This window comes from Rhinolophus ferrumequinum, chromosome 10, assembly GCF_004115265.2.
Source record: "Rhinolophus ferrumequinum isolate MPI-CBG mRhiFer1 chromosome 10, mRhiFer1_v1.p, whole genome shotgun sequence".
NCBI classification, from domain to species: Eukaryota; Metazoa; Chordata; class Mammalia; order Chiroptera; family Rhinolophidae; genus Rhinolophus; species Rhinolophus ferrumequinum.
This window is the reverse complement of record NC_046293.1, coordinates 53255258-53280584: the sequence shown is the minus strand read 5'-3', so window position 1 is coordinate 53280584 and position 25327 is coordinate 53255258. Positions and strand designations below refer to the sequence as shown.

At 38.0% G+C, this 25327-nt stretch overlaps 1 protein-coding gene across 1 annotated transcript in view; it reads right to left on the bottom strand.

The window, feature by feature from the left end:
• Positions 1 to 25093, bottom strand: part of SP1 (Sp1 transcription factor) — a 37024-nt gene extending 11931 nt beyond the window's left edge. Inside the window, exons 1-3 of the mRNA XM_033116794.1 lie at positions 24989 to 25093; positions 23776 to 23930; positions 21965 to 23477 (exon numbers count right to left, since the gene is read on the bottom strand). Coding sequence (XP_032972685.1) covers positions 21965 to 23477; positions 23776 to 23930; positions 24989 to 24995 — 1675 coding nt within the window. The 5' untranslated portion in view covers positions 24996 to 25093. The remainder of the gene's footprint in view (positions 1 to 21964; positions 23478 to 23775; positions 23931 to 24988) is intronic.
• Positions 25094 to 25327: the final 234 nt, after the last annotated feature.

The window sequence follows — 25327 nt, the reverse complement described above, 5'->3', positions numbered from 1 at the left end:
CTGAAAAGGGTCATTTCCCTAGCTTGGAATTTCAGAGAAGGCTTGCTTCCTAGACGAGCTGACATTTGGGCCAAACTTTAAAGAATGCCTAGGAGTTAGCCAGGTCAAGAATGTTGACAAGCGAAGAGTGTCGCAGGCAGAGAAGGAACATTATGAGCAAAGGAATGTGGTGGAATAGAACATGGGATGTGGAACAATGGTGGAGGAGAGGGAGAAGATGGAGGCGGAGAGATGAACTTCAAAGCACGTGATACTATTAGATACAAGACAGATATTTAAAAGACTTAAAAAAAAAAATGAGAGAGTATGGAGAGATACACATTTTCGCACAAAAGCATACAAGGTCTGACAATTAAGTTCGCGACCTTGTTGTAAGGATGTTGCTAATCTTTTTTGGTTATCAGAGGGATTATTCATATGAATTTGTACCAACTGGACAAACAGTTAACCAAGCTTACTATTTGGAAGTGCTGAGAAGCCTGCGTGAAAGTTAGATGAAAACTTTTCGCCAACAATCCATGGCTCTTGCATCATGACAATGCACCAGCTCACATGGCACTGTCTGTGAGGGAGTTTTTAGCCAGTAAACAAATAACTGTATTGGTTATTTGTACTCACCTGATCTGGCCCCCAATGACTTCTTTCTTTACCAGAAGATAAAGGAAACATTGAAAGGAAGACACTTGGATGACATTCAGCACATCAAGGGTAATACGATGACAGCTCTTAATGGCCATTCCAGAAAAAGAGTTCCAAAATTGCTTTGAAGGGTGGACTGAGCACTGGCGTCAGTACATGACTTCCCAAGGGGAGCACTTCAAAGGTGACTGTAGTGATATTCAGCAATGAGGTACGTAGCACTTTTCCTATGATGAGTTCGCAAACTTAATTGTCAAGTTCGTATGGCAAGGAAACAGTTTGGTACGTGTATGGTGTTTTGGCAATATGGATCAAGTCTTTAAGATGTGACTAATCTTTAACACTGCAAGAATACTTCTAGGAATAAGGACATGAGCCAGACTCTGTATTATGCTCTGGGAATAGAAACATATAATCCTGGCCATGACCGAGCTTCTCTCTCACTGAGAAGACACAAAATGAAATCAACAAGTATAATACCTGTCCTATAACTTGTATAATAAAGTACTAATAAAATACTCTGATAAAAGAAGGTTAAAAGTTGGGAGGGAAAGTATTAGAAGAAAGAAATGTGAAATGTTTGGGGCTATGCCATCAGATAATGGTGAGATATAATAAAGGTCTAAAGTAAGGCTGTGGGGGCCGGCCCCGTGGCTCAGGCGGTTGGAGCTCCGTGCTCCTAACTCCGAAGGCTGCCGGTTCGATTCCCACATGGGCCAGTGGCAACCACAAGGTTGCCAGTTCGATTCCTCAAGTCCCGCAAGGGATGATGGGCAGCGCCCCCTGCAACTAAGATTGAACACGGCACCTTGAACTGAGCTGCCACTGAGCTCCCGGATGGCTCAGGTGGTTGGAGCACGTCCTCTCAACCACAAGGTTGCCGGTTCGACTCCCACCAAGGGATGGTGGGCTGCGCCCCCTGCAACTAGCAACAGCAACTGGACCTGGAGCTGAGCTGCGCCCTCCACAGCTAAGAGATTGAAAGGACAACAACTTGACTTGGAAAAAAGTCCTGGAAGTACACGCTGTTCCCAAATAAAGTCCTGTTCGCCTTCCCCAATACAATCTTTTTAAAAAAATTAAAAATAAAGTAGGGCAGTGGTTCCAGTGAAGAAAAAGGCATGGATAAAAAAATATTTAGGGGGAAAAAAAGGCAGGGTTTAGTGGTTGAATATCGAGGGTGTCAAAAAAATGTATACAAGTAGACACTTTGGTTAACGTTGTTCAAGCAGTAGTTCGCCGTAATCAAGTGTCTGGACGCTGATGGTAACCACCTGTTGTAATTGCAGAAGTCAAATGTGACTTGTATTCATCTTTTGTTATTGGTATATATTGAGTATTACAATTTTAATACAGTTTTCCTTTCTCAAAATGTGTATACATCTTTTTGGCATCCTCTGCACATGGAACTTCAAAGTTTCTGGGATATAAGTGAATCAGCAAGACTGAACAAAAGAGAGGCAACAAACATGTTTAAGATCTTTCAAAGATTCAGAATAAGGAATTCATTAAAGCTGAATCTAATCCAGTAACTCTACTCCTAAGTATATAACCAAGATAAATAAAAACATGTCAACACAAAAACTTGTACATGAATGTTCACAGAATCATTATTCACAATAGCCAAAAGTAGAAATAACCCAAATGTGTATCAACTCATGACTGGATAAACAAAATGTAGTATATTCACACAATTAAATACTGTTTGGCAATAAAAAAGAACTGACACATGCTACAACATGGATGAACCTTGAAATAATTGAGCTAAGTGAAAGAAGCCAGTCACAAAAGATCACATATTGTACGATCCCATTTATATGCAATACCCAGAATTGGCAAATCCATAGAGATGGCAAGTACATTAGGGTTGTCTTAGACTGGAGACGAGGGGTGAGAATGGGGAATGACAGCTAATGAGCCCTGTAGTATTTCTTTTGGGGGTGATGAAAACGTTCTTAGACCATAGTGGTAGTTGTACAACTCTGTGAATATACTAAATTTCACTGAAGTGTATATTTTAAATGGGTGGATTACATGGTATTAGGTTGGTGCAAAAGTAATTGCGGTTTAGAAGGTTAAAAATTGCAAAAACCGCAATTACTTCTGCACCAACCTAATACATGAATTACAGTTCAATAAAGCTGTTTTAAAAAACAAACTATAGTTTAACAATTCTTTCCAAAAAAAGGAAGGAAAAATGAAAAAAGGTTCAAAGGGGAAAATTATAAAGGAAAACGAAACAACCTACATTGCGGGGGAAGGGCACCACCATGGGAGTAGGGAAAAGGAAAATATTTTATTTTTTATTTATTTTGATTCAACAAATCTTTACTGCACTTTTGCTGTGTGCCACACACTAATTGTAGGTGCTACAGTCAAGGAGCCAAAATCTAGTGAGATGACACACAAGAGAAAACGAGGTATCTCTAGTTGCCCTTTTTGCTCTAGATGTCAGGAGGCTCAGAGACAAATCTTATATTCAAAATAACTTCAGCTACTTCCGCCCTTGTCATATTTCAAAAATCATTCTGGGCAAATAAAGCTCAATGTTTACCAAAAAGTCTGGAAGGGAAGACTGGCAAGAAATTAAAAAACACTACCACTGGTTTCTTTAAGTGATAGGTGGCCTTCTTTATGTTTTTCCAAATGAAATATAATGAAAAATAGAGGAGAGTTAAATATATACACACATGTGTTTAAATATGAAAACAATATCAAACTTTTGAAAGGCATCTCTGTTATGTTTTTAATTCATTAAAGATATCACACACAAAGAAACATCATTTCACATGAAAAGTCTCTGTATTAAAAAAAGCAAGCAAGAGTTTGAGAAAGTTATTGTTGGCAAATTTTAAAAACAATGAATTTCTTTATTTAAAAAAAGAGCCCAGGTAAGTTCCTAAGAATATTATCATACCAGTAGATGAATCAACTGATATAACTTGTAGATAACCAGAAGAAAAAATACTCAACCTCCGTAGTAAGCAAAAACATAAAAACTTAACTATTAGGGAAAGGTCTGAGTCCATAAAAATGTTCATCATTGGAAAAAGCCATTTAAACAGATAGTCATCAATAAATTATTTACAATAGCAATACAAGAAATGGGTTAAAATGTAAACAATAAGAAAATTGTTAAATAACTTGATGGAATATTAGGCAGTCAACAAAAGTTAAATATAAAAATTTGGGGAAGTGCTTATGCCATATTACTGAACAAACCAAGGAACAAATTACATGTGTTATTAGACTAAAGCTATGCTAAAGAAATACAAACATTAAAATTTAAATAAAGTAGAAGAAAACACACCAAACTGGTGACTGTGATGAGGAGTGCTATTGGTTGTTTTTCTCCTTCCTATTTCTCATATTCTTATAACGTAATTAGATAACTTTCATCATTAAAACCACCTATATAGTAAAAAAAAAAAATTCAACCTGCGCATCTCTCTCCTTTCTGGTACATTAACAGTTTTTATAGATTTAAACACTGGTTCTTCACATTTCAGAAAATGGGTAGTTTTTCCTAAGTACAGGCAATGAGCACAATGATGGCAAAGCAAGGCTCTCACCAGTAGGTGTCACTGTAATTAAGTGATAGATCCGTGTTTTTAAAGTCCACCCTCCCAGCCAAGATTTAAGAAAGAAAAAAGGGCGGGCGGGGGGGAGGGAGAAGACAAATTTTAAATGGGAGACCATTTGAGGAAGTATAATTCAGAAGTCTCTCCATCAAAACAAGAATTTTTTCCAGTTTTGGTCATGTTTCCCTACTAAATACACTCTAGTTTTTTGTTCTCCATTACAAATCCAAAGGTACAGATTTCCCTATTTCTTTTCCCTATTTCCAAAAAAACTGAAGATTTCAAAATTTGATCATTAGTGACATGCTGAAATTCTTCTAAATTCTAAGACTTTCACCTACTTCCTACCTCTGTCAACATCATTCTATAGTGAAAACTGTTTTTCAAAACAGAGAAATAAATTAGAATTGTCTTCCCCCCCCCCCCCAACTATCAACAGTGATGATTTCCTGGGGAAAGGGACTCACTTTAACATCCCTCCCAAACTAGCTATAATTACTATTATTTTTCCGACAGGTATGATTTAAAATTCATTTATATATATATTACCAGGAAAGACGTGAGGGAGGGACATAAAAGTTAAGAGAACAGTCGTTTCGTTTAGTAAGAGCAGGAAAGTGATAAAATAAAATAAAGAGAAGAATAATAAAATTAACTTTGGGCTTATTTCATATCTCCATCATGTCCCTAATTAAAGGAAAGATGAACACCATCTCCTCCCTCATTGAGTTTTAAATCAGGTTTTTTTGACTGACTTTTGGACTGTTCACATTCATCAACTCACATGTTAAATTACTCGAGAGCCTCTGATGATCAAAATGATTAAGGGCCATCACACACACACTGCAATGAACTATAATGGTGCCGCTGGACAAACCTAGGTTTGAATCCTGGTTTTACCATTTACTGACTGGGTAACCTCTCTGAGCCTTACCTTCGTCATAAGCAAAAAGGATATAATTATATTGGACTAATAAATTAATATAAAGCATAACTAGCATTGTTCCCGGCACACAGGAGATACACTCAATAAATCACTGTACATTAGGAAAATAAAAGGAGGGCTAAATATGACTTTTAATGTTTTTTCTCCCATCTACACAAGCACCCTTGCTACCCACAATATGTCATTTTGAATTTATCTAGGGGAGTTATAATATCAAATTCAATCAACATCTCTAAAATAGGAGCAATAAAATAATACTGTAAAAGAAACAAAAAATAAAATACAGCCATCTAATATTTTGTTTCTAACCACTGGATTTACCAACGAAAAAGGATAATCATACTGGAACCTTCAAATAATATGTAATTCCCATTAAAAATACCTTGGGTTTGATTAGTAATGCAGAAATAATAACTGTTCTGAATGCAGTGTTGTCTCGAAAGAAGAAACAGTGTGAATTAAATTTCATGTTTTCAGAAAAATTTTTGGATAAAATACAGTAATGAGATGCTGTGTGATGATAAAAGCATGAAAGAATGCTGAAACAAAGTAGAGATGAACATGGAAAAGATAAGTACCTAAAACTCGGGTATCCTAGAGACTGTCTCCCACTAACAAGACCAAATTAATTCTCTAGTAGGGCCTGAAGAAAAATGAATAATAGTAGCCATCTATCATGTTCTGTGAATAAGGTTCTAAAAAAATATTTAGGAGCGGCCGGATGGCTCAGTTGGTTAGAGCGCGAGCTCTTAACAACAGGGTTGCCAGTTCGAGTCCCACATGGGCCAGTGAGCTGCACCCTCCACAACTAGATTGAAGGATAACTTGACTTGGAGCTGATGGGTGCTGGCAAAACACACTGTTCCCCAATATTCCCCAATAAAAATTTAAAAAAGAAAGTCTAAATTTATTTAAAAGAAATATTTATAGTACTATTATATTAACAGTAATAATGGAAACCAAAAAGAGGGTGAAGACATCTAAAATCTTGCTACCCCAACAAATTACTTATTATCACTTCAACTTCTCCTCAATTACTATTTGTATGCACAAATAAACTTTACGTATTTGTAATTATAATAGTTACATTATGAATAAAAATCTGAATTAATATTAAAGAAGTAACTCTTCAGATCCACACCATCCTGAGATCCCTGAAGTGACCATGTAAATATAAATAAGCACTTACATGTTAGGTATCTTTTAATGACAGGTTCTCTTAAGTTTATGAACAAATAATGCCCCAGCACAATTATATAATCTGACATACTACAGCTGACATTTCAACCCCTCCCCTAAGCATAAACTCTTAAGGTAACTTTTCAATGTTAAGAACTAGACTTCATCTTGGCTTAATTTGTCCAGATTACTAGATAAGTACTAAAAGCAGATACCTCTCATTTATATCCAGTGTCGCAAAAACACATCACAGCTTTAAACTGCCAGTGACAGTATGACGAAAGGACAGAAAGTTACTCTATGAAAATATACAGATGCTCATCTATGCATTGATGTACCTCTTTTCCTATACTGGTTTCCTTAAACTTTTGCTTAATATGGCAATGAATAATTCAGATGTATTTTATTTAATATATTTGGAGTTTTATGTTCTCTGTTCTTTTAATATTGATTATGTAATGAATGAATCAGCAAACCAACTCCTAAGGACTTATTTTAATGATTCAAAATGAGAAAACTGTATGCTATTATATTCTGGATTTAAAATACAGGAAAATTTGAAGGTACCTGAATATTTGACAAGAGAAATAATAAATTGTGGCAAACAACTTGATAGAATATTACATAGTAATTTAAAATCACCCATTTAGAATGGGTTCTTGCCATCTGTGGGGGCAAGGATGGACCTGGAGGGTGCCGTGCTGAATGGAATTATGTCAGACAGAGAAAGACAGATGCAATATGATTTTGCTTATATGTGGAATCTAAAGAACAAAATAAACAAAACTGAAATAAACTCATCGATACAAAGAACATTTTGATGGCTGCCAGATGGGAGGGGAGTTGGACGGGGTGGAAAAGAGTAAGAAATTAAGAAGTACCAACTGGTTGTTACCAAGTAGTCATAGCGATGTAGGGTATATCATAAGGACTATAGTCGATAATAACTATGTACAGTGCCAGATGGGTACTAGATTTCTCTGGGTGATAGATGGGACGGGGAGTTGGGGGCCAGGGTGAAAAGGGTAAAGGGATTAAGAAGTACAAATTGGTAGTTATAAAACAGTCATGTGGATGTAAAGTAAAACATGGGGAATATAGTCAATAATATGGTAATAACTATTATAGTGCCAGGTGGGCTATTCAAGGGGATCACTTCTTAAATTATACACATGTCTAACTACTATGCTATACACCTGAAAAATCACCCCTTTAAAAGTGAGATATAAAACAAGGATTCCCACTATTAACAAGAATGAAATGATAGACACGTGTGCTCCAATGTTCATTGCAGCTTTGTTTACGGTGGCCAAGACGTGGAAACAACCAAAATGTCCTTCGATAGACGAATGGATAAAGAAGTTGTGGTATATATACACAATGGAATACTATTTGGCGGTGAGAAAAGATGAAATAGGACCATTTGTGACAATACGGATGGATCTTGAGATTATAATGCTGAGCGAAATAAGTCAGAAAAAGCAGAGAAGCATATGATTTCATTGATATGTGGGATATAAACTGAAAACAAGAACAAACAAATGGACAAGAACAAACAAATGAAGGAACAAAAACTCATAGACAATAGTTTAGGGGTTACCAGAGGGTAAGGGAGAGGGGGACTCTAGAAGAGGGTAAATGGGGTCTAATATATGGTGACAGAAAGAGAACTGACTCTGGGTGGTGAACACACTATGTGAGATATAGATAATGTATTACAGAATTTTACACCCGAAATCTATGTAACTTTATTAACAATTGTTACCCCTAAACTTTAATTTAAAAAAAAATGCTAAGGCTACTTAGAAAATATGAAATACTAAAGAAAATATTATGTGAATTTAGATTGTATGGGATCTTCAATTTTTCATATTAAAAAAATTAAAGCTAAAAAAATGAAATGAGGTATAAATAGTGGAAAGGAGTAGATAAAATTATTTGTAGATGACCTGGAAACATTAAGAATATCACTAAAAACTATTGAAAGTGCTAAGATTACAGTAAGATAGCCATTATAAAATTAACACACATAAGTTAATAGGTTTCCTATATACAAATAAGAACCAGTTAGAAATAAAATGGAAGAAAAGTCCTATTTGCAATAGCAACAAAACCTACAAAATACTAAGCTTAAACTTAGCAAGCAATGTGTTGGACCATAGGAAATAATGAAAGCATAATATGAGGCAATAAAAATCCCAGGAGGACTTATTGGGGAAATCTGACAAATATGTGTCAAATTCATCTTGAAAAATAAGAGATTCATCAGGAAAAAATTTTTAAATAGTAACAAGGGAAAATATTAAAACTTTTATAAAGTTATTAAAACAAAGTACCAGAAAAACAATAAAAACAAGCAACTCACAAGAGAAAACAAAATGCAAATAAATGAAAATATATTTAATTCCCCAGTGATCAAATAATGCTAATTAAAGCAAGAATATTTTTTTCCCCACATCATATTGACAAAAGATTGATATCTATGGGAACATAAATTGCTAGATTTCTGAAATTCAGTTTGGCTGTAAATAAAACATTTGACCCACAAAATTTCTAAAAAAATGTTTTATTGAGATGAAATCCAGATAACATACAATTAACTATTATTAACTATTTTAAACTGTACAATTCAGTGGCATTTAATGCATCCACAATGTTAGGGAACTACCACCTCTCTTTCAAAACTCTCATCATCCCAGAAAAATATCCATAGCCATTAAGTAATCACTCCCCAGACTCCCCTCACCCCATCCCCTGGAAACCACTGTCTCTATGGATTTTCCTATTCTAGATATTTCATATAAATTGAATCGTAATATATGCCGCCTTTTTTATCTGGCTTCTTTCACTTAGCATCATGTTTTCCAGGTTCACTAGCACTGGAGCATGTATCAACACATTCCTTTTATGGCTAAATAATATTCCATCATATGGATATACCACATTTTTCAACCCATTGGACATTTAGGTTGTTTCCCCCTTTTGGCTATTATGAGTACTACTATTGTAAACATTTGTGTACAATTTTCTGTGTGAACATGTTTTCATTTCTGTCCCTAGGAGAATTGCTCACTTACAGAATTTTAACCTAAAAAGTGTGAACAAGCATGTTCATCACAGCACTGCTTGTAACTGAAATTTTGGAAACTAATTAGCATATAAAACAAAGGAATGAACAAACAAACAAACTCACAGATACAGACAAAACAATGGTGGTTAGCAGGGGGGAAGGGGGCTAGAGGGAGGCCAAAGAGGGTAAAAAGGGGTCAAATATATGGTGACAGAAGGAGACTAGACTTTCAGTGGTGACACACAATAGAGTATACAGATGTATTATAAAGATGTACACCCGAAACATAATATTAATCAACGTCACCCCAATAAATGTTTTAAGTATATCAATAGGGTTAAGCAAATCCTAGTACAAATATACTGTGGAAATACCATACCACCATTTAAAAATGATGATACAGTTCTACATTTATTATTACTTATGGAAAAGATGTTCTTCATATACCGTTCAGTGAAAACAGCCTGGAGCACTGTGGATAGTACAATCCTATTTAAATATTAATAAAACTATATATAGATTCCTTTGTAAATTGTACACAAATGTACAAAAAGATGGCTGGAAGAATATTCACCAAAATTTCAACAGAGGGTATCTTTGGATAGTTAAATTTCAATTAATTTTTACTTCAGTCTCTGTTATTGTTTTATGTTTTTACCAATATCAAACAAAATTTATTTTTTAACATTTTTTTTTTATTTTTCCTGTCCTCAAAGGTTAAGTTTTCCAATTTCTTCTCTATCGATCTTTATAAAGTGAATGCCTTGGATCTTCCCATTTCCCACACTGAAACTGTGATTTATATCAGCAGTCTTTTATGGGCAATGGGCAACCAGTTTTCTCCCTTCAGATGAAATATTCCGTACCCATATATGTTTATGGTAGCAAACATGCTCTGCATAAAGAAAAACAAGAATGGTTCCTGAACTATAGACATTTAAGATCAAAAACACTGACATATCTAGAACTGCACAAAAGTATGTCAGTGAACTGCATTGTTAAACAAATGTCTTAAATATTTGTTTGTATGTATTTGTACATCAATGAATCTACACCACCACAAAGAATTGAGCAGGTATAATCATTCTTGTTCTGTAACAAGTCAAGAAGTCAAGAAATTCCAAAAATCACCAAATTAACAGTCAGTTCAGACCAAACTAGATTCTGCTTTCATTTTGCAATAGATTAAAGCAAACAAGTGCATACATACGCATAACCAAAATAATCATTAAATGATAAAAACCACATAGTTCAGCAGCAAGTTTTAAAAGTGTTAGGGAGGGCAGACATATTTTGTCACCTTTAATATATATGTAACTATACTGTTTTGTGAACTGGGATATGCGCAAAATAATACCTACTGTATTATCTATTATAATTGCCTAGATGTCTTAAATTATTTCATAATCATTTCTGAAGTGTTGGGTTTTTTGGGGGAAAGGTTATAGGTGACAGGAATTAGCTGAGAGAGGAAAAGTAAAATAGTGCTTAAATGAAACCAAGTTCTAGAAAGGTAAGAGGAAAACATTTCTTCAAGTCTTTTTCATTATTTTTTAGATAAAATATTTTTTATTTACAGAAAACAAGTCTTAGGAAAATAGGGACAGAAAAATAATTCACTGAACTAGGACACTGAAAAACCCAATTATAATTAGATAGGGTGTCAACAAAAGGTTCATCGAGGAGGATGTTTTTCTGGCAGTCCACAGAGAAAACACAGACATATGCTCTGCACCAAGTTGATAACAAGGCCAACAAGCAATAAAGAAACAAAATCCACAAGTAATTCTAACCTTTTCTGCTGTCAACTACCATTTTTACCAGAATGGCTTATCCAAGAACAAGCCTACTGGCTGGAATTTACTTCCTTTGATAGCGGTGGTAGTTTGACTACACTGATGGACAAAGAATATAATGGACCAGAAAGAATGTAAAGGCTTGGACACTTCAATTACTTCAAGAGGAGCCTTGAACTAAGTGATTAAAATCTTACTTTAATTGGATGGGAAGACTACAAGGAATGGAACTTTTATTGAGATGAGCCCAAATATGTGTTGAGCACCTACTATGTGCTCTCCTGTTATTTATCTTATTTAATTCTAATAATCCCAGGGGGGGTAAATATTAGTATTAACCCTCTTTTACAGATAAAGAAACCTCAGCTCAGAGAGGATGAAAAACCTCCCCTATGTAACATAGCCAGTAAGAAGCAAAGTTATGATTTGGACCCTAGTGGCTCTGCCTACAAATTCCATGTTGTCACTCTCCTAGTCATACTAAACGTCTCATTCAGGACAAGCTTTCCTTTTTCTTTCACAAAGGATTTTCAATTAATTACTGCTAGTTTCACACCTGGAGTTATTTCATCCATCAGATGAAATAAAGAGTATACTCATAGCTAAACCATCCAACTATACCAAACAGGATGCGAGACATTCATCTACAAAAACAGTACATAAAAAAGAAAAAAACAAACAAAAACAGTATTTCGGGCTTAAGATCTCACAGTCATCTGTAACTTCTTCCCGTCAGAATACTAACACCAAGTGGAAAAACTCATCCCAAATAATTTCCTAACTACTTTTGTGGATTTTTATATTGTACTTTCAAAGAGTCATCACTTCATTTCCTCTCATAACAGCCTCATAATAAGTGGGAAGAAAAACAGTACTCTTTAGCAAGCTCCTGAGTCTGTTCATAGTACCAAAGTCTCATGGGAGGTTGAAAAAAGCAATGGGGGTAGGGTGGAGAGGGGATATAGGAAAACAGGCGACATGACACAAATATGATTCATTTATAAATAGAACCATTCATGTGCAGTAGGTTTCATTATCCGTCTCCATTTCAGCTTGGGCCTCACGGTGGTTTTGAACCAGAACTAGACAAGCCTCTGAAACTTGACTTTCTAACTGAACAGAAAGCTTATGTTTTCCAGGTATAACCTTTATATTTTTTTTCCCTCTAGGTACAATCTTGTAGAGCATGCAGAGCACAATGCCAGGTATCTCCAAACAATCCTCTACTGGGGTCCTGGGATACCTTGTTTGGATGAGGGGTCTTCATATGATGCAACATTAGTACTCTTTCAGTGACATTCTAATTAAGGGAATCATTCTGGACAATGTTACCTGTAGTACTGAGGCTGTAAGGGAGCTAAACAAAATGAAAACTTTGCTGTAAGTTTGATGCTTGGCATTTTGGAGAGGGACAAACTTCTTGGCTGGTAACACTTTTAAACAGCATCAAATTCTTTTCAAGGAAAGCAATGACTGAAACCAAACAGTCCATGGAGTAAAAATTTTCAGAAAGATGGGCCGGCCTGATGGCTCAGGCAGTTAGAGCTCCATGCTCCTAACTCCGAAGGCTGCCGGTTCCTTTCCCACATGGGCCAGTGGGCTCTCAACCACAAGGCTACCGGTTCAACTACTCGAGTCCCACAAGGGATGGTGGGCTGTGCCCCCTGCAACTAGCAACGGCAACTGGACCCGGAGCTGAGCTGCGCCCTCCACAACTAAGACTGAAAGGACAACTTGACTTGGAAAAAAGTCCTAGAAGTGCACACTGTTCCCCAATAAAGTCCTGTTCCCCTTCCCAATAAAAATCTTAAACAAAAAAAAAAAAAAATGTTCAGAAAGAAGTGCAAGAAATGAAGATGCCCATTTCCTATAACCCCTATTACATGTACCTATTTTTAAATTTAAATGCCTATTTCTTAAATTTTTATTGTAAGGCACATCTAGATTATGTGATATAATATTTTATAATGTCTCCATTTTGGTTATTGCAATACAAATTTTAAGACTTCAGCCAATTAGCTGTCAGAATGGTTTCAGGAATAAATCAAAGAACCATCAGTAATTTAAGCCTAGCTGCACCTGAATTTGCTTCACAGCTGTTAAAAAGAATACAAGGTAATGAGATGTTAGGCTTCTACTAAGACAGCTCTGACCAGACATTTGACTAAAAGATTAATTACCACTACACCAAGATGCTGGCCAGGCCTAAGCATCTACATAAGCTAGAGATGAGAATATCCATTGTCTGCGATGACAAAACAATTCTAACTTTCTGGGACTCAGAGGGGTCATTTAATTAATTCCAAAAAAGGGAATGCCAACGACAAGCCATCTTTGCTTTCTGTGTTTTTTTATGTATAAGTAAAAGAGGTAAGCAATTACCAGTTACTAAGAATGATTTATCTTTAAAAGCATGTTCAAACACATTGTTTATCATGACAATTTTTCTTGTGCAATCGTAAGCAGCAATAATTCCTGTTTCAAGTCTCAACCTTTGAGCTCTATTTTAAGCATCTTACTTTAACAAATATCCAAGATTTAAATAATGTAAAAGCAGCTGGATATCAGCTAAATGTATTAACTGATTTTGCTCCATCCACTACGTTTGGAAACTTCAAAATAATCTTATAAGAAAGCTACTCAGATAGAAAAACTTAAAATGTAGTTCTGACTAAAAACATAGTATGAAAATGTTGTTTTTTTAAAAATGTTTGTTTATAGAAGCTAAAAGCAAAGTTATAAAAAATTACTATACTTCCTCAAAAATTAAAGATATGCAGCAGCTGGTTAGCTCAGTTAGTCAGAGCATGGTGCTCTTATTAACAATGTCGTCGGTTCGATCCCCACACGGGCCACTGTGAGCTGCGCCCTCCACAACTAGACTGAAACAACTACTTGTCTTGGAGCTGATGGGTCCTGGAAAAACACACTTAAAATAAATAATTTTTTTTAAAAAATTAAAGATACAATTACCATATGATCCAGCAAGCCTATTTCTGGTTATATATCTAAAAGAACTGAAAGCAGAATCTGGAAGAGATATTTTCACATCCAAGTTCACAGGAGCATTATTCATAATAGCCAAGAGATAGAAGTAGCCCAAATGTCCATCACAGATGAATGGATAAAGAAATGAGGTAAATACATACAATGGAATATTATTCAGCCTTAAAAAGAAGGAATTCCTGTCACATGCTACAATATGGATGTACTTTGAGAACATTATAGTAAGTTTAAAAAGTCAGTCACAAAAAGACAAATACTCGGGGCCGGCCTGGTGGCTCAGGCGGTTACAGCTCCATGCTCCTAACTCCGTAGGCTGCCAGTTCGATTCCTCGAGTCCCGCAAGGGATGGTGGGCAGTGCCCCCTGCAACTAAGATTGAACACGGCACCTTGAGCTGAGCTGCCTCCCGGATGGCTCAGTTGGTTGGAGCGCATCCTCTCAACCACAAGGTTGCCGGTTCGACTCCCGCAAGGGATGGTGGGCTGCGCCCCCTGCAACTAGAAAAAATGGCAACTGGACCTGGAGCTGAGCTGCGCCCTCCACAACTAAGACTGAAAGGACAACAACTTGAAGCTGAACGGCACCCTCCACAACTAAAACTGAAAGGACAACAACTTGACTTGGAAAAAAGGCCTGGAAGTACACACTGTTCCCCAATAAAGTCCTGTTCCCCTTCCCCAATAAAATATTAAAAAAAAAAAAAAAAAACAAATATTCTACTTATATGACATATCTAAAGTAGTCAAATTTACATAAATACAAAGTAGAATAACAGTTGCAAGAGGCTGGGGGGAGGTGGAAATAGTTTAAGTATAGATTAAATTAAGAATAGATTAAATTAAAAATAATTATTTTAAAAATAACTTTTTCATATGATTTCATTTTAAATAATTTTTCTCTAAAAATATGTAAATGCTAGGGATACAACAGCGAACAAAAATACCATTAAAGTAAATCACAATATTTATGCAATTCCCTTCCCTCTTTTCCATGCATCTGCTTTTGCAACTTGAGCCAAAATTATAAGTAAAAGGATAAAGAGTTAAAATATTAAAGGACATAACAGCATTTTAAATTAAAAATAAACAAATAGGGGGCGACCGGTTAGCTCAATTGGTTAGAGGGCGATGCTCCTAACACCAGGATTGTCCGTTTGATCCCCACATGGGCCAGTGTGAGCTGCACCCTCCACAACTAAATCGAAACAACTACTTACTTGACTTGGAACTAATGGGTTCTAGAAAAACACACTTAAAATAATAAAAGTTTAAATAAATAACCTGACAATATATAATGCACTACCAGGAGACTATAATATAAATTCAAAATACTAGTGACTGTATTATTTCATATACAGAAGGTGCCAAAAAATGTATACACATTTTAAGAAAGGAAAACTATATTAAAATTGTAATAATATATATCCATAGCAAAAGATGAATACAAGTCACGTTTGACTTTTGCAATTACAAGAGGTGCTCAAAGTGGTTACCATCAGCGTCCAGACACTTCTGATTAGGGAGAACTGCTGCTTGAGCAACATTGACCAAAGTGTCCACTTGTATACACTTGTTTTGGCACTCCCAGTATTTTGCTGTAACTCTGGTCCTTTCTGAAGTGTACTAAGTATAGGTAACTACAGCACAACAGCAACTGGTGCTCTGTGAAGGCAGAGACCTTATCTGTATGAGTTCCAAGAGCCAAGCACATTTGACATGATAAATGCTCAATGTATTTTGCTATGAATGAAGTATCAAAAATTGGAACCCATTTTGACGTTTACACTTTGTATCTAATTCTTAAGCCTGCTGGGGGCAATTATATTACTGAGTATACTGGTGTTCAGTAAATGCCTATGTAAGTTAATTGAACTATGAGTATTACTGAATTTCCTAACAGAATTTAAGGTTAAACAAGGAAGCCACTCATATTGTGATTAATGCCAATTTTAAAATTTTTAAAGATAATTTTTTTAAAAGAACACCAAACCAAAAAATTTCTTGGTAAGATGGAAAATTTCCAAATATGGTTTACAGGGTAATGCGCTTTTTACCTTCTTTAAAACAAATGGTCTGTATAAAATACATTTTTTCACGATGGTGCAAAAAACTGCCAAAGAATTCTAAGCAGAGTTCTTTCAGATATACCACCAGTAACCACGTAGGGCCTGGACAAAATTAGGCCCTTTAAAAGGGTTGGTAGTTAAACCATATCCCCAACAAGTACATTGGGATAATTTTTTTTTTTAATCAGAAATAAAGGGCGTAAGGGAAGGAAGGCCCTGAAAGGGAAGTTCCAGAATAACATAAAAAATAATAGATGGAGAGGAATAAGGAAATAAAGTTTGCTATAAAAATGTCTCAAACATATCAGAGAAAAAATTAGAACAGTCAGGAAAACAAATCACATCTTCCTAACTGTAAAAAAAAAAAAGGGGGGGGGGAGGTAATACCCCACACACACCCTAATATGACACAGGTGACCTTCATGTGTTCAAAGACTGATTAATTATCTAAGTCTTTGATTTCTCTTTTGCCATCTTATTCCTCCCTTTCCTAGTGTTTTCATCATCATTGATTATTTATACTTCATTTAAAGACTCAATAAATTCAAATTAATTTTCTGGTTACAACAAATTCTCATTCACAACAAACTTTATAAAGTTGTTGTTGATTAACCATGCCTTTCGCTTCTTTTTTTCCTATTATCTGTCTTAGGCTACAAACGTTAGTTAACACTTCAAAATAATTGAACTGGGTAAAAAAAAAAACCACAAATCCATTCTTCTACTTGAGAGAAGTAAAAGATGAGAAAGGAGTGGAGTGGAAAGGATATTGATCTTAAATCAAAAGACCTGTCACTGTAAATTTTGTCAGTGACCTTTGGCAAATCACTGAAACTTTCTACACCTTACAGCCTAAAGTGTAGTGGAGGGGATGAAGGTTTCCAGCTCTAGCAACCTTCAGTTTAATTGCTATTACCATGGAGAGTCTGGTTTAATTATATTATGTTTGCAAAGAGCTGTAACTTTTAAGCTATCAAAATAGGGTCAATTCAATGAAGAACATAATTGAATAATTTTTTAAAATCATCTCAATAGCATTTAACCTTAGATTAGCAACAAACATTAGTTCTCTTGTATTTTAAAATCTTTGTCTTGACCTAGATATTTTATATTTTAACTCCTTTGATATTGTTATTGTTTATTTCGTACATAGAAACAGCATGAGAAGGATTCTAAATAAATTAGATCAGCACATTCAAACCTGTCAAACAAGTAATACCACCCAGTTTCCATCAGCCATTCAGTTTAAAAAACACTGGAGCAAAAGTATAAATTATAGCCCAGATTTGCAACCAACTCTGACAAATATTCTTTCTACAGAATATAGTTTTCTAAAGAGAACAGTTCTTAAAACCTAGCATAGTATTAACAATACAGTCAGGGTGGGCAAATAAATTTTTAAATAATCTCCTATACACCAGGTTCTGTATTAATAATATTAAATGTTAGAGAAAGGGACAGTACTATTGTGACACACCTTCTGTAAAAAATTCGAAAAACAGTATGTTTTTCAATTAAACAGCAAAGTGAAAATTTTCAACTAATTATGATATAGTTTACAGATACCCAATAAGAAACTTAAACAAAGCATTACATGTATAAAGTTTTGCTACAGATGTTCATCTTACATTCTAAAACATTTTCAAGGAGGGAAAACAAAGCAATTAAGCAAGGAATGAGCAGAACTAAATTATCAGTGCAGATATTTACATGCTACTTTACAAAGTGAAACAATGAAACAGAAAGGAAGATAGCAGAACAGAACAGATAACTAAACTTTTCTGAAACACTAGGCACCCTGTGCTCTTGTTATTTAATTAAGAACTAAAATGGCCACATTACACAATGCAACGTGATTTAACAATGACGTCATTTACGGAAAGCACTGGAATGAATAAATAGGAGCAACTGAAAAAGTCTGAAGGCTGTCTCCTCAGTCTTTTCAGATAAATCAAGGCACCTAAGTCTTAAAGAACTTTTCTACTTAAACTAAAATCATTTAAAAAGCACTAACATGACCCTAAGAAATAAGTCTATTTGATAAAGAAGGCAAATGATGCAGAAACATTTGACATTGTATTTGATAAAGAATTATTATTTTAAAATACAAAATTCTCTCGTGTGACCTCTTGCATAAGAATAATTCTGAACATATTCAAATCATCTCAACCTTATCGCTAATGTTCAAACGCACTAGTCTAAAATACAACTTTTTAACAAATTAGGTCTCAGCAATCTGACCCCAAGTTTAGTGACACTGTTGGCAAACCAACTCTAGTATCACATTCAACTTAACTTCTAAGAGAAGACATTTTCCTGACCCCAATAAAACTGAACAGATGTGAAATTTTTATTTTTAGTGCCTGAAATTTGTTTCTTGAGTGAATTATAGCCATCAAGGAAATATGTTCTATTCTCCTGCCAAAGCCCTGCCCCACACTCTTTATTAGGCAGAACTCCCACGAAGTCATCCAAACTCAGTCTTTCAAAACCACCACCCTCCCCCCCATCATGGGGTAAGAGTTTTCAGGACTTAGCAGATACTGAGGAAAAAAACCTAAAGCTTTAAACTGAGAACAAAAAATAAAATAAAATAACGATCTATTAGAGTGTGAATACAAAATAAGGGGAAGTGTGTTGATTAGGGGGAAAAAAAAGAAAAAAAGCTTCTGATAACTTTAAAAAGAGCCCATAGATCATTTCACTGTCTGGAAACTAAATTTAGTTTACTGGGTGGTCCCTTCCTCACTACCACCCACCAGGGGCAGAGCCATGAAAAACACAAGAATACAGAGGTGGTTGGTTTATTTTGTTTCTACGTTTATGCCTTTGGCTGTGTATTCAGCAAACAGAAATAAACAAGAGTAAAAGTGAACAGGAGAGCTAAGAAGATTTTTTAAAGACGATTTTTAAAAATTATGATAAAAAGACTAAACGAACACCTTGGAAGCTGCAGTCTTTCACAATCGTGTCTCACTTTGTAGAGGGCTACCTCCCTAACTATATCTTACAAAACGATTTCACATCCAGGACTCTTTCTACTATCATACATCATACGGCAACGAGGTTGAGTTTTTCCAGTAAAATAACTATATACCAGAAAAGGGGGTAAAATGAGATACTTTGCAGCAGCCAAGCAATAGCTGAACAGCACTAAGCTTCAGGAAATAGTTTTATTATCTTTCATTAAGGATGAAGTCAGATCAAATGAAAGGAAAGAAATGTTGCAAAAGTATGACTAACCAGAAAGGAGGAAACTTCTATCTTCAGAAACCATAACTAATGAAGCAACCAATCTCAACTCTCACAAAATGGCCTTTCAGTACTTCATTCTCTCATTAGGGAACGTCAAGCTGCTGCTACCTTACAGAAAGGCATACATTTTCTTGAGCTCAGAGACCATCAATAACAGCTAGGTCGCCCTATCCTATGACATATTAAATGGCAGACTTCCCCAGAGCATGATTTAGCAATGAGCGTGCCTCATAACTGTTCTCTAGTGCTTAAGTTATAAACCTTTTAGAAATTGCAAGGATCCAAATTATTATTAATGGAAACAATCCCACAGCTTTGCTTTCCTTTAAAGAAGAGCAAAACTGCTGGATACAACTTCATAGCAAAGAGAAAACAAACATGCTAATACAGATTACCCAGAAAGTGTCTAATTTTCCAGGCTAAGTTCAGTTTTTATTAAATTTTTCCCACTTCTCCCATAATTTTTAGCCTATAAGACATTTGCCAGTTCTAGGGCATTAAATTTCAAAGAAGATACATATTTTTAACAATCTAAAGGATTTCTCACATCCGGAGTTAAAACTAACAGGTAATGAAATGCCCTAGATTAGGAAAATTAACCACAAGCCTCAAGTCCTTTTTAATATCTCAAAGTCCTCGTCTAGAAAATAAAGCAGTTGTACTAGATGATTTCTTAGGTCCTTTCCAGTTCTAACTTTCTATACCAAGTACTCCAGTTCACTAAGAAAATTACTGCCTTGTTAAAGCTCAAAATGTAGTCATTTAAAATACACCACAAGAATGTAAGAAAGTTAGGGAACTTGAACAGACTTTCCCACACTGATTTTCCAAAATTGCAGAAGGCAGGAAATATGGCTGTCTATCTGTTATCCTCACTTACATAAAAACCAGTATTATAAAAAAAAAAACGTAGACAATTCATAAGCCTACATATATTCCAACAGGACTAGTAGGTCAGTGATATTAAACAATTTCCCATCATAATTTTTTTCATGCCAAAATATAAAAATGTGTATATACCCTTTTATCATGCTTTATTAAAGGTCAGCTCCATCATGATAGAATTTAAAATGATAAAATCTAAATAAACTAATTTTCACCTTTTTAAATGGATATGGTTCAAATTTCAAAATAACCAATAGTGAAACATAGTTCAAAATGAGTGACTATTGCAGTCAACTGAGACATTCCAATATATATACCTCTTCCCTTAGACTCTTTCCCTTCAATGCTTTCCTTATTCCTAACTCCACTCCACCTCTCCATTCCATTCTGTCCCACTCCTTCTCTCCCCTCCCTTCTCAACTAAGCACTACTTTCAAAGCAGTCTAGGAAGTAGTTCTCTTATGCTGTTTCCCCGAAAATAAGGCCTAGCCGGACCGTCAGCTCTAATGCATCTTTTGGAGCAAAAATTAATATAAGACCCGGTCTTATTTTACTGTAAGACCGGGTCTCATATAATATCAGACCAGGTCTTATATTAATTTTTGCTCCAAAAGACGCATTAAAGCTGACGTTCCGGTTAGATCTTATTTTCTAGGAAACAGGGTATCTAGGAAGTATCAGAATCACCTGGGAAGCTTATTAAACATATACACTAGTGTAAGGGGAGGTGGATGGATTCTACTTTTAACTAGGAGTTTAAAAAAATTAAACCTTGATTAACCAGCTTGCTCAGAGAGTAGGATAGGATATTCTGGTTAACTAAAGATTAACCAAGGAACTTGTTTTATTGAAGAAAAAAAAAATCCTGGGGTGGTCGGTTAGCTCAGTTGGTTACAGCATGGTGCTAGTAGCACCTAGGTTGCCGGTTCGATCCCCGCATGGGCCACTGTGAGCTGCAACCTCCTTAAAAAAAAAAAAATCCTTCTAGGATCCACTATATCACTTTTCCCCTTGCTCGGAAATTAATAGTTCTTCATGAGAAATATAACTTGATAACTGTCCTACAAATAGGTCAAGTTTATAATCAATTCTTATCCTATGCAGGGGTGAGTCCAAATAACAGGCCAAATAGAGCCCTCCAGCTAAAAATGGTTTTACATCTTTAAAGGGTTGCTAAAATGTAACTGAGACCATATGTGGCCCACAAACCTAAAATATATGCTATCTGGCCCTTTACAGAAAAAGTTTGCCAACCCTTGCTTGTTCTATTGCACTGAAGGCACTGGAAGTACAGAGACCCCAGGGACACTGCCCAGAAGTGCTCCTTTCTCATCAGATTAACTGGAAAAAAAAAAGTTTCCGTTAAATCGGTTCCAAATGATTTAAATAGAATCGTTGCTACTTCTCTAATGAACTTGTCTACATGACTAGCCCTCAAGAAAGTGTTACTCCCAAAAGGCTTTATTCCCTCCTTTACACCCAACAGTTTCACCTGAGGTGCTACTTAGCTCTGGAAATAAATTCAAAAAATGAGAAGCCTTACCTGGGGCATTCGCTATAGCCAACGGCAGGCTCGGAAGCTGGTGCACCTGGATTCCTGAAGCACCCAATGCGCTGAGGTTAATGGTCTGGAGGCCAGGCATAGAGGAGAGCTGAGCAGCATTCACAGTGACGGTGCCGGCAGGGATAGAGGCAGCTGAGGCAATGGGTGTAAGGGTGGTATTGCTGCTGCTGGTCTGCCCCAGGGAAACACCCTGCATTGGGGCCAGCGTGATTGTCTGGGCCTGTGGGTTCTGAACTTGGAGGTTTTGCAGCTGAAGAGTCTGCCAACTGACCTGTCCATTGGGCCCCACTGTTGGTGTCCGGATGATGATGGGGCCAGAGTTTGGAACAGCCTGCAGCTGTAGGTTCTGGAGGGTTTCCTGGGAGATAGCTTGAGTCGTAAAGGTCTGCCCTGACAATGGTGCTGCTTGAAGAGCCTGGAGGGTCTGTCCTCCTTGAACTAGCTGAGGCTGGATAAGAATTTGTTGTTGCTGTGACTGCTGGTTTTGCTCTCCCTCTTTTTGCTGACTTGCTTGCATTGAGCCTCCGGATGTCTGGTTCTGCTGGATGTTTAGAGTATCAGACCCCTGTAGCCCACTGACTCTCTGGGGTGTCTGGCCTTGAGAGTTGGTCCCTGCTGATCCGCTGGTGGTAAAGTTCATAATTCCCATGTTGCTGGTGGTAGTAGTTGTTGAATAGCTATTGGCATTGGTGAAAAAGGAGCTGGAACTGGCTTGTGATGATACCAAAGTGGCAGAACTGATGGCAGTCCCTGAGGTGACGGGCTGGGAGCCACTCTCCTGGGACCCAGAGCTGCTGATAGTGACTGCCTGAGAGCTAGGAGTCAAGGTAGCTGCAGAAACGCTATTAACAGGTAGCAAAGTGATATTCCCATTCAGGGCCACTGGTACATTGGTCACATACTGAGTTTGTCCTGAGAGTACATTATTAGCCAGGCCTTGCAGGGGGACAGCCTGTTGGAGTAGATTTGGCATAGCAGCAATGATGTTGCCTCCACTTCCTCGATTTGTGATGATCTGTTGGTTTGCACCTGGTATGATCTGTATTTGACCAGAACCATCCTGCTGCACTTGGGCCCCAGTGGCAGCGAATTGCAGCTGTTGCCCATCAACGGTCTGGAACTGTGGGATTACTTGATACTGAATGTTAGGCATCACTCCAGGTAGTCCTGTCAAGACTTGCTGGTTCTGTAAGTTGGAGGTGGCAGCCACAACATACTGCCCACCAGAGACCGTGCGATTCTTGGAAGACTCACTGCCATTGCTGCCATTGGTACTGCTGCCACTCTGTTCCTTTGAGGTAGGGGTAGCCCCAGAGGAGGAAGAGATGATCTGCCAGCCATTGGCACCCTGTGAGAGTTGTGTGGCCGTGAGGTCAAGCTCACTGGTGCCCCCTGACTGGCCTGGGCCCTGCGAGTTGTTGCTGTTTTCATTGGGTGATTCAATTCTGCTGCAAGTTGCTGCCAGCAGAGCCAAAGGGGATGGCTGGGATTCCTGGCCAAAAAATAAGACAGAGGAAAGGAATCAGTTCAGTGACACCCAGCTGCGGGGGGAGGGGGGGGGGCAGTATACTATAAACAAACAGCAACACAGTGCAAACAAATAAAGAGAAAATGAACAAAACGCTGAAATTGACATTTTTGGGGCTCTCCCAATCACTTGTCTCTCTGTACTTACTTCCCTATCTCTAAAAGGGTGAACCCCTTCCTAAATTCTTTTCTGTGGAGATAATCACCTAAAGATGGGTACATCCTCTCAACACCTTGGCCGCTCTGTCCTGATCAGCACTTACCTGTCCTCCTCCTCCACTGCTGCTGCTACTGCCTGTGCTGCTGCTTCGAGCCTGGGAAAAGGCACCACCACCATTACCATTGCCCCCATTATTGCCACCAACTCCTTTTTCAATCTTCACCACGGCTGTCATTTCATCCATGGAGTGATCTTGGTCTAAAAAGAATGAAAGGATAGACAACTTAAAGTTGAGGGAAGGAAAAGGGTAAAGTGAGGAAGAATAGAAGAGGCTATGATGAAACAGGCATGACTAACAGGAAGGTGAAACATGCCAGCGTAAAAAAAAAAAAAAAGGATTGGGGGAGAAGGAACAGTTGTAGAATGTGTAGCACATGAGCTAGGCTTATTGGTGCCAAAACTGGGCCTCAACTCTCCTTTGCACTAAGTTAAACTCAGAAAATATTGAAAAGGTGCTTTTGGCATAGGAAGTGTGAAGGACAGTGGGCATGTTGAAAGAGTTTCAAAACAAGAAAAAGTATCCTGGGGGAAAAAAATAAGGATAAAACAAAAAACAACATGTGGGTGGATGGAAAGCTTGCTAAAATTAGGGTCAAAAGAGATGGAGAAAGAGAAAAATTCAAGTGTAAAAAGTAACAAGAGAGGAGGGCAAAGGGAAAAAAAGTTGAGAAGTGTGAGTGGGGAAACATTTGTGAATACTGGTGGTAAGGGGCTAAACGGGTCCAGGACACAGAAATCAGGTTTCCTGGCGGACTGAGGGCGGACCCTAGAGGGAAAGGGCGGTTTCGGGGTGAGGGGCGTGGAAAGGGCGGGACAGTGGGGGGGAGGGGAAATCTACGGAAGGTGGGGAGGGCCCTGGGGCAGGCGGCGACCAGAGGGCGGACCAGGGAGGCGGTTGGCCCGGGCGGGGCCTGCACTGCTCGGGCCGCCCCCGCGGCTCCAGCCCCCGGCAGGAGGAGCCTTAGGCAGGCGGCCGAGTAGTGGGGGGTAAGGCCCGTCCCCCCCGTGGCCGGGGCGGGCAGGGGGCGGGCGAGGCCACTCTGCCCCCTCCCCCGGGGCGGGCGGCCCATCCCCCTCCTCCTCGGAGGCCCCGCCACTGCCCCTTCTCCCTCCCTTCCCTCCGCCCCGGGCGGGACCAAGGCCGCCGCCGCCGCCTCCCGCCCGCCCCCCCTCATGGCGGGGACCGCCTGGTCGGCCCTCGCGCGCGCCCCCTCATTCCCCTACCACCCCTAAGCTTGGAGTGGACTCATCCTTACCGCTCATGGTGGCAGCTGAGGGACGAGCTCAAGGGGGTCCTGTCCGGGGGGGTTGGGGGGGGCCGGGAAAAACGCGGACGCTGACGAGGCAAACGAACCCGTACCGGACAGGGAGGGGGGGGTAAGGAGGAGGGAGCAGCGCGCCACAAGCCCGGCCTAGGCCCCTCCCCTTCACTGCTGCCCCGCCCAATGAGGGAGGGAGGAAGGAGGGACTTGCAGAAGAAAGGCGGGCAGGTTACCCAATGGTAAGACTCGCTTACTCTCTAAGGCGTGTAAGACAAAGTTGCGTGCCCGGTGTCCGCCCTAAAAGGCCGCCCTCTCAATTTTCAAAACCAATGA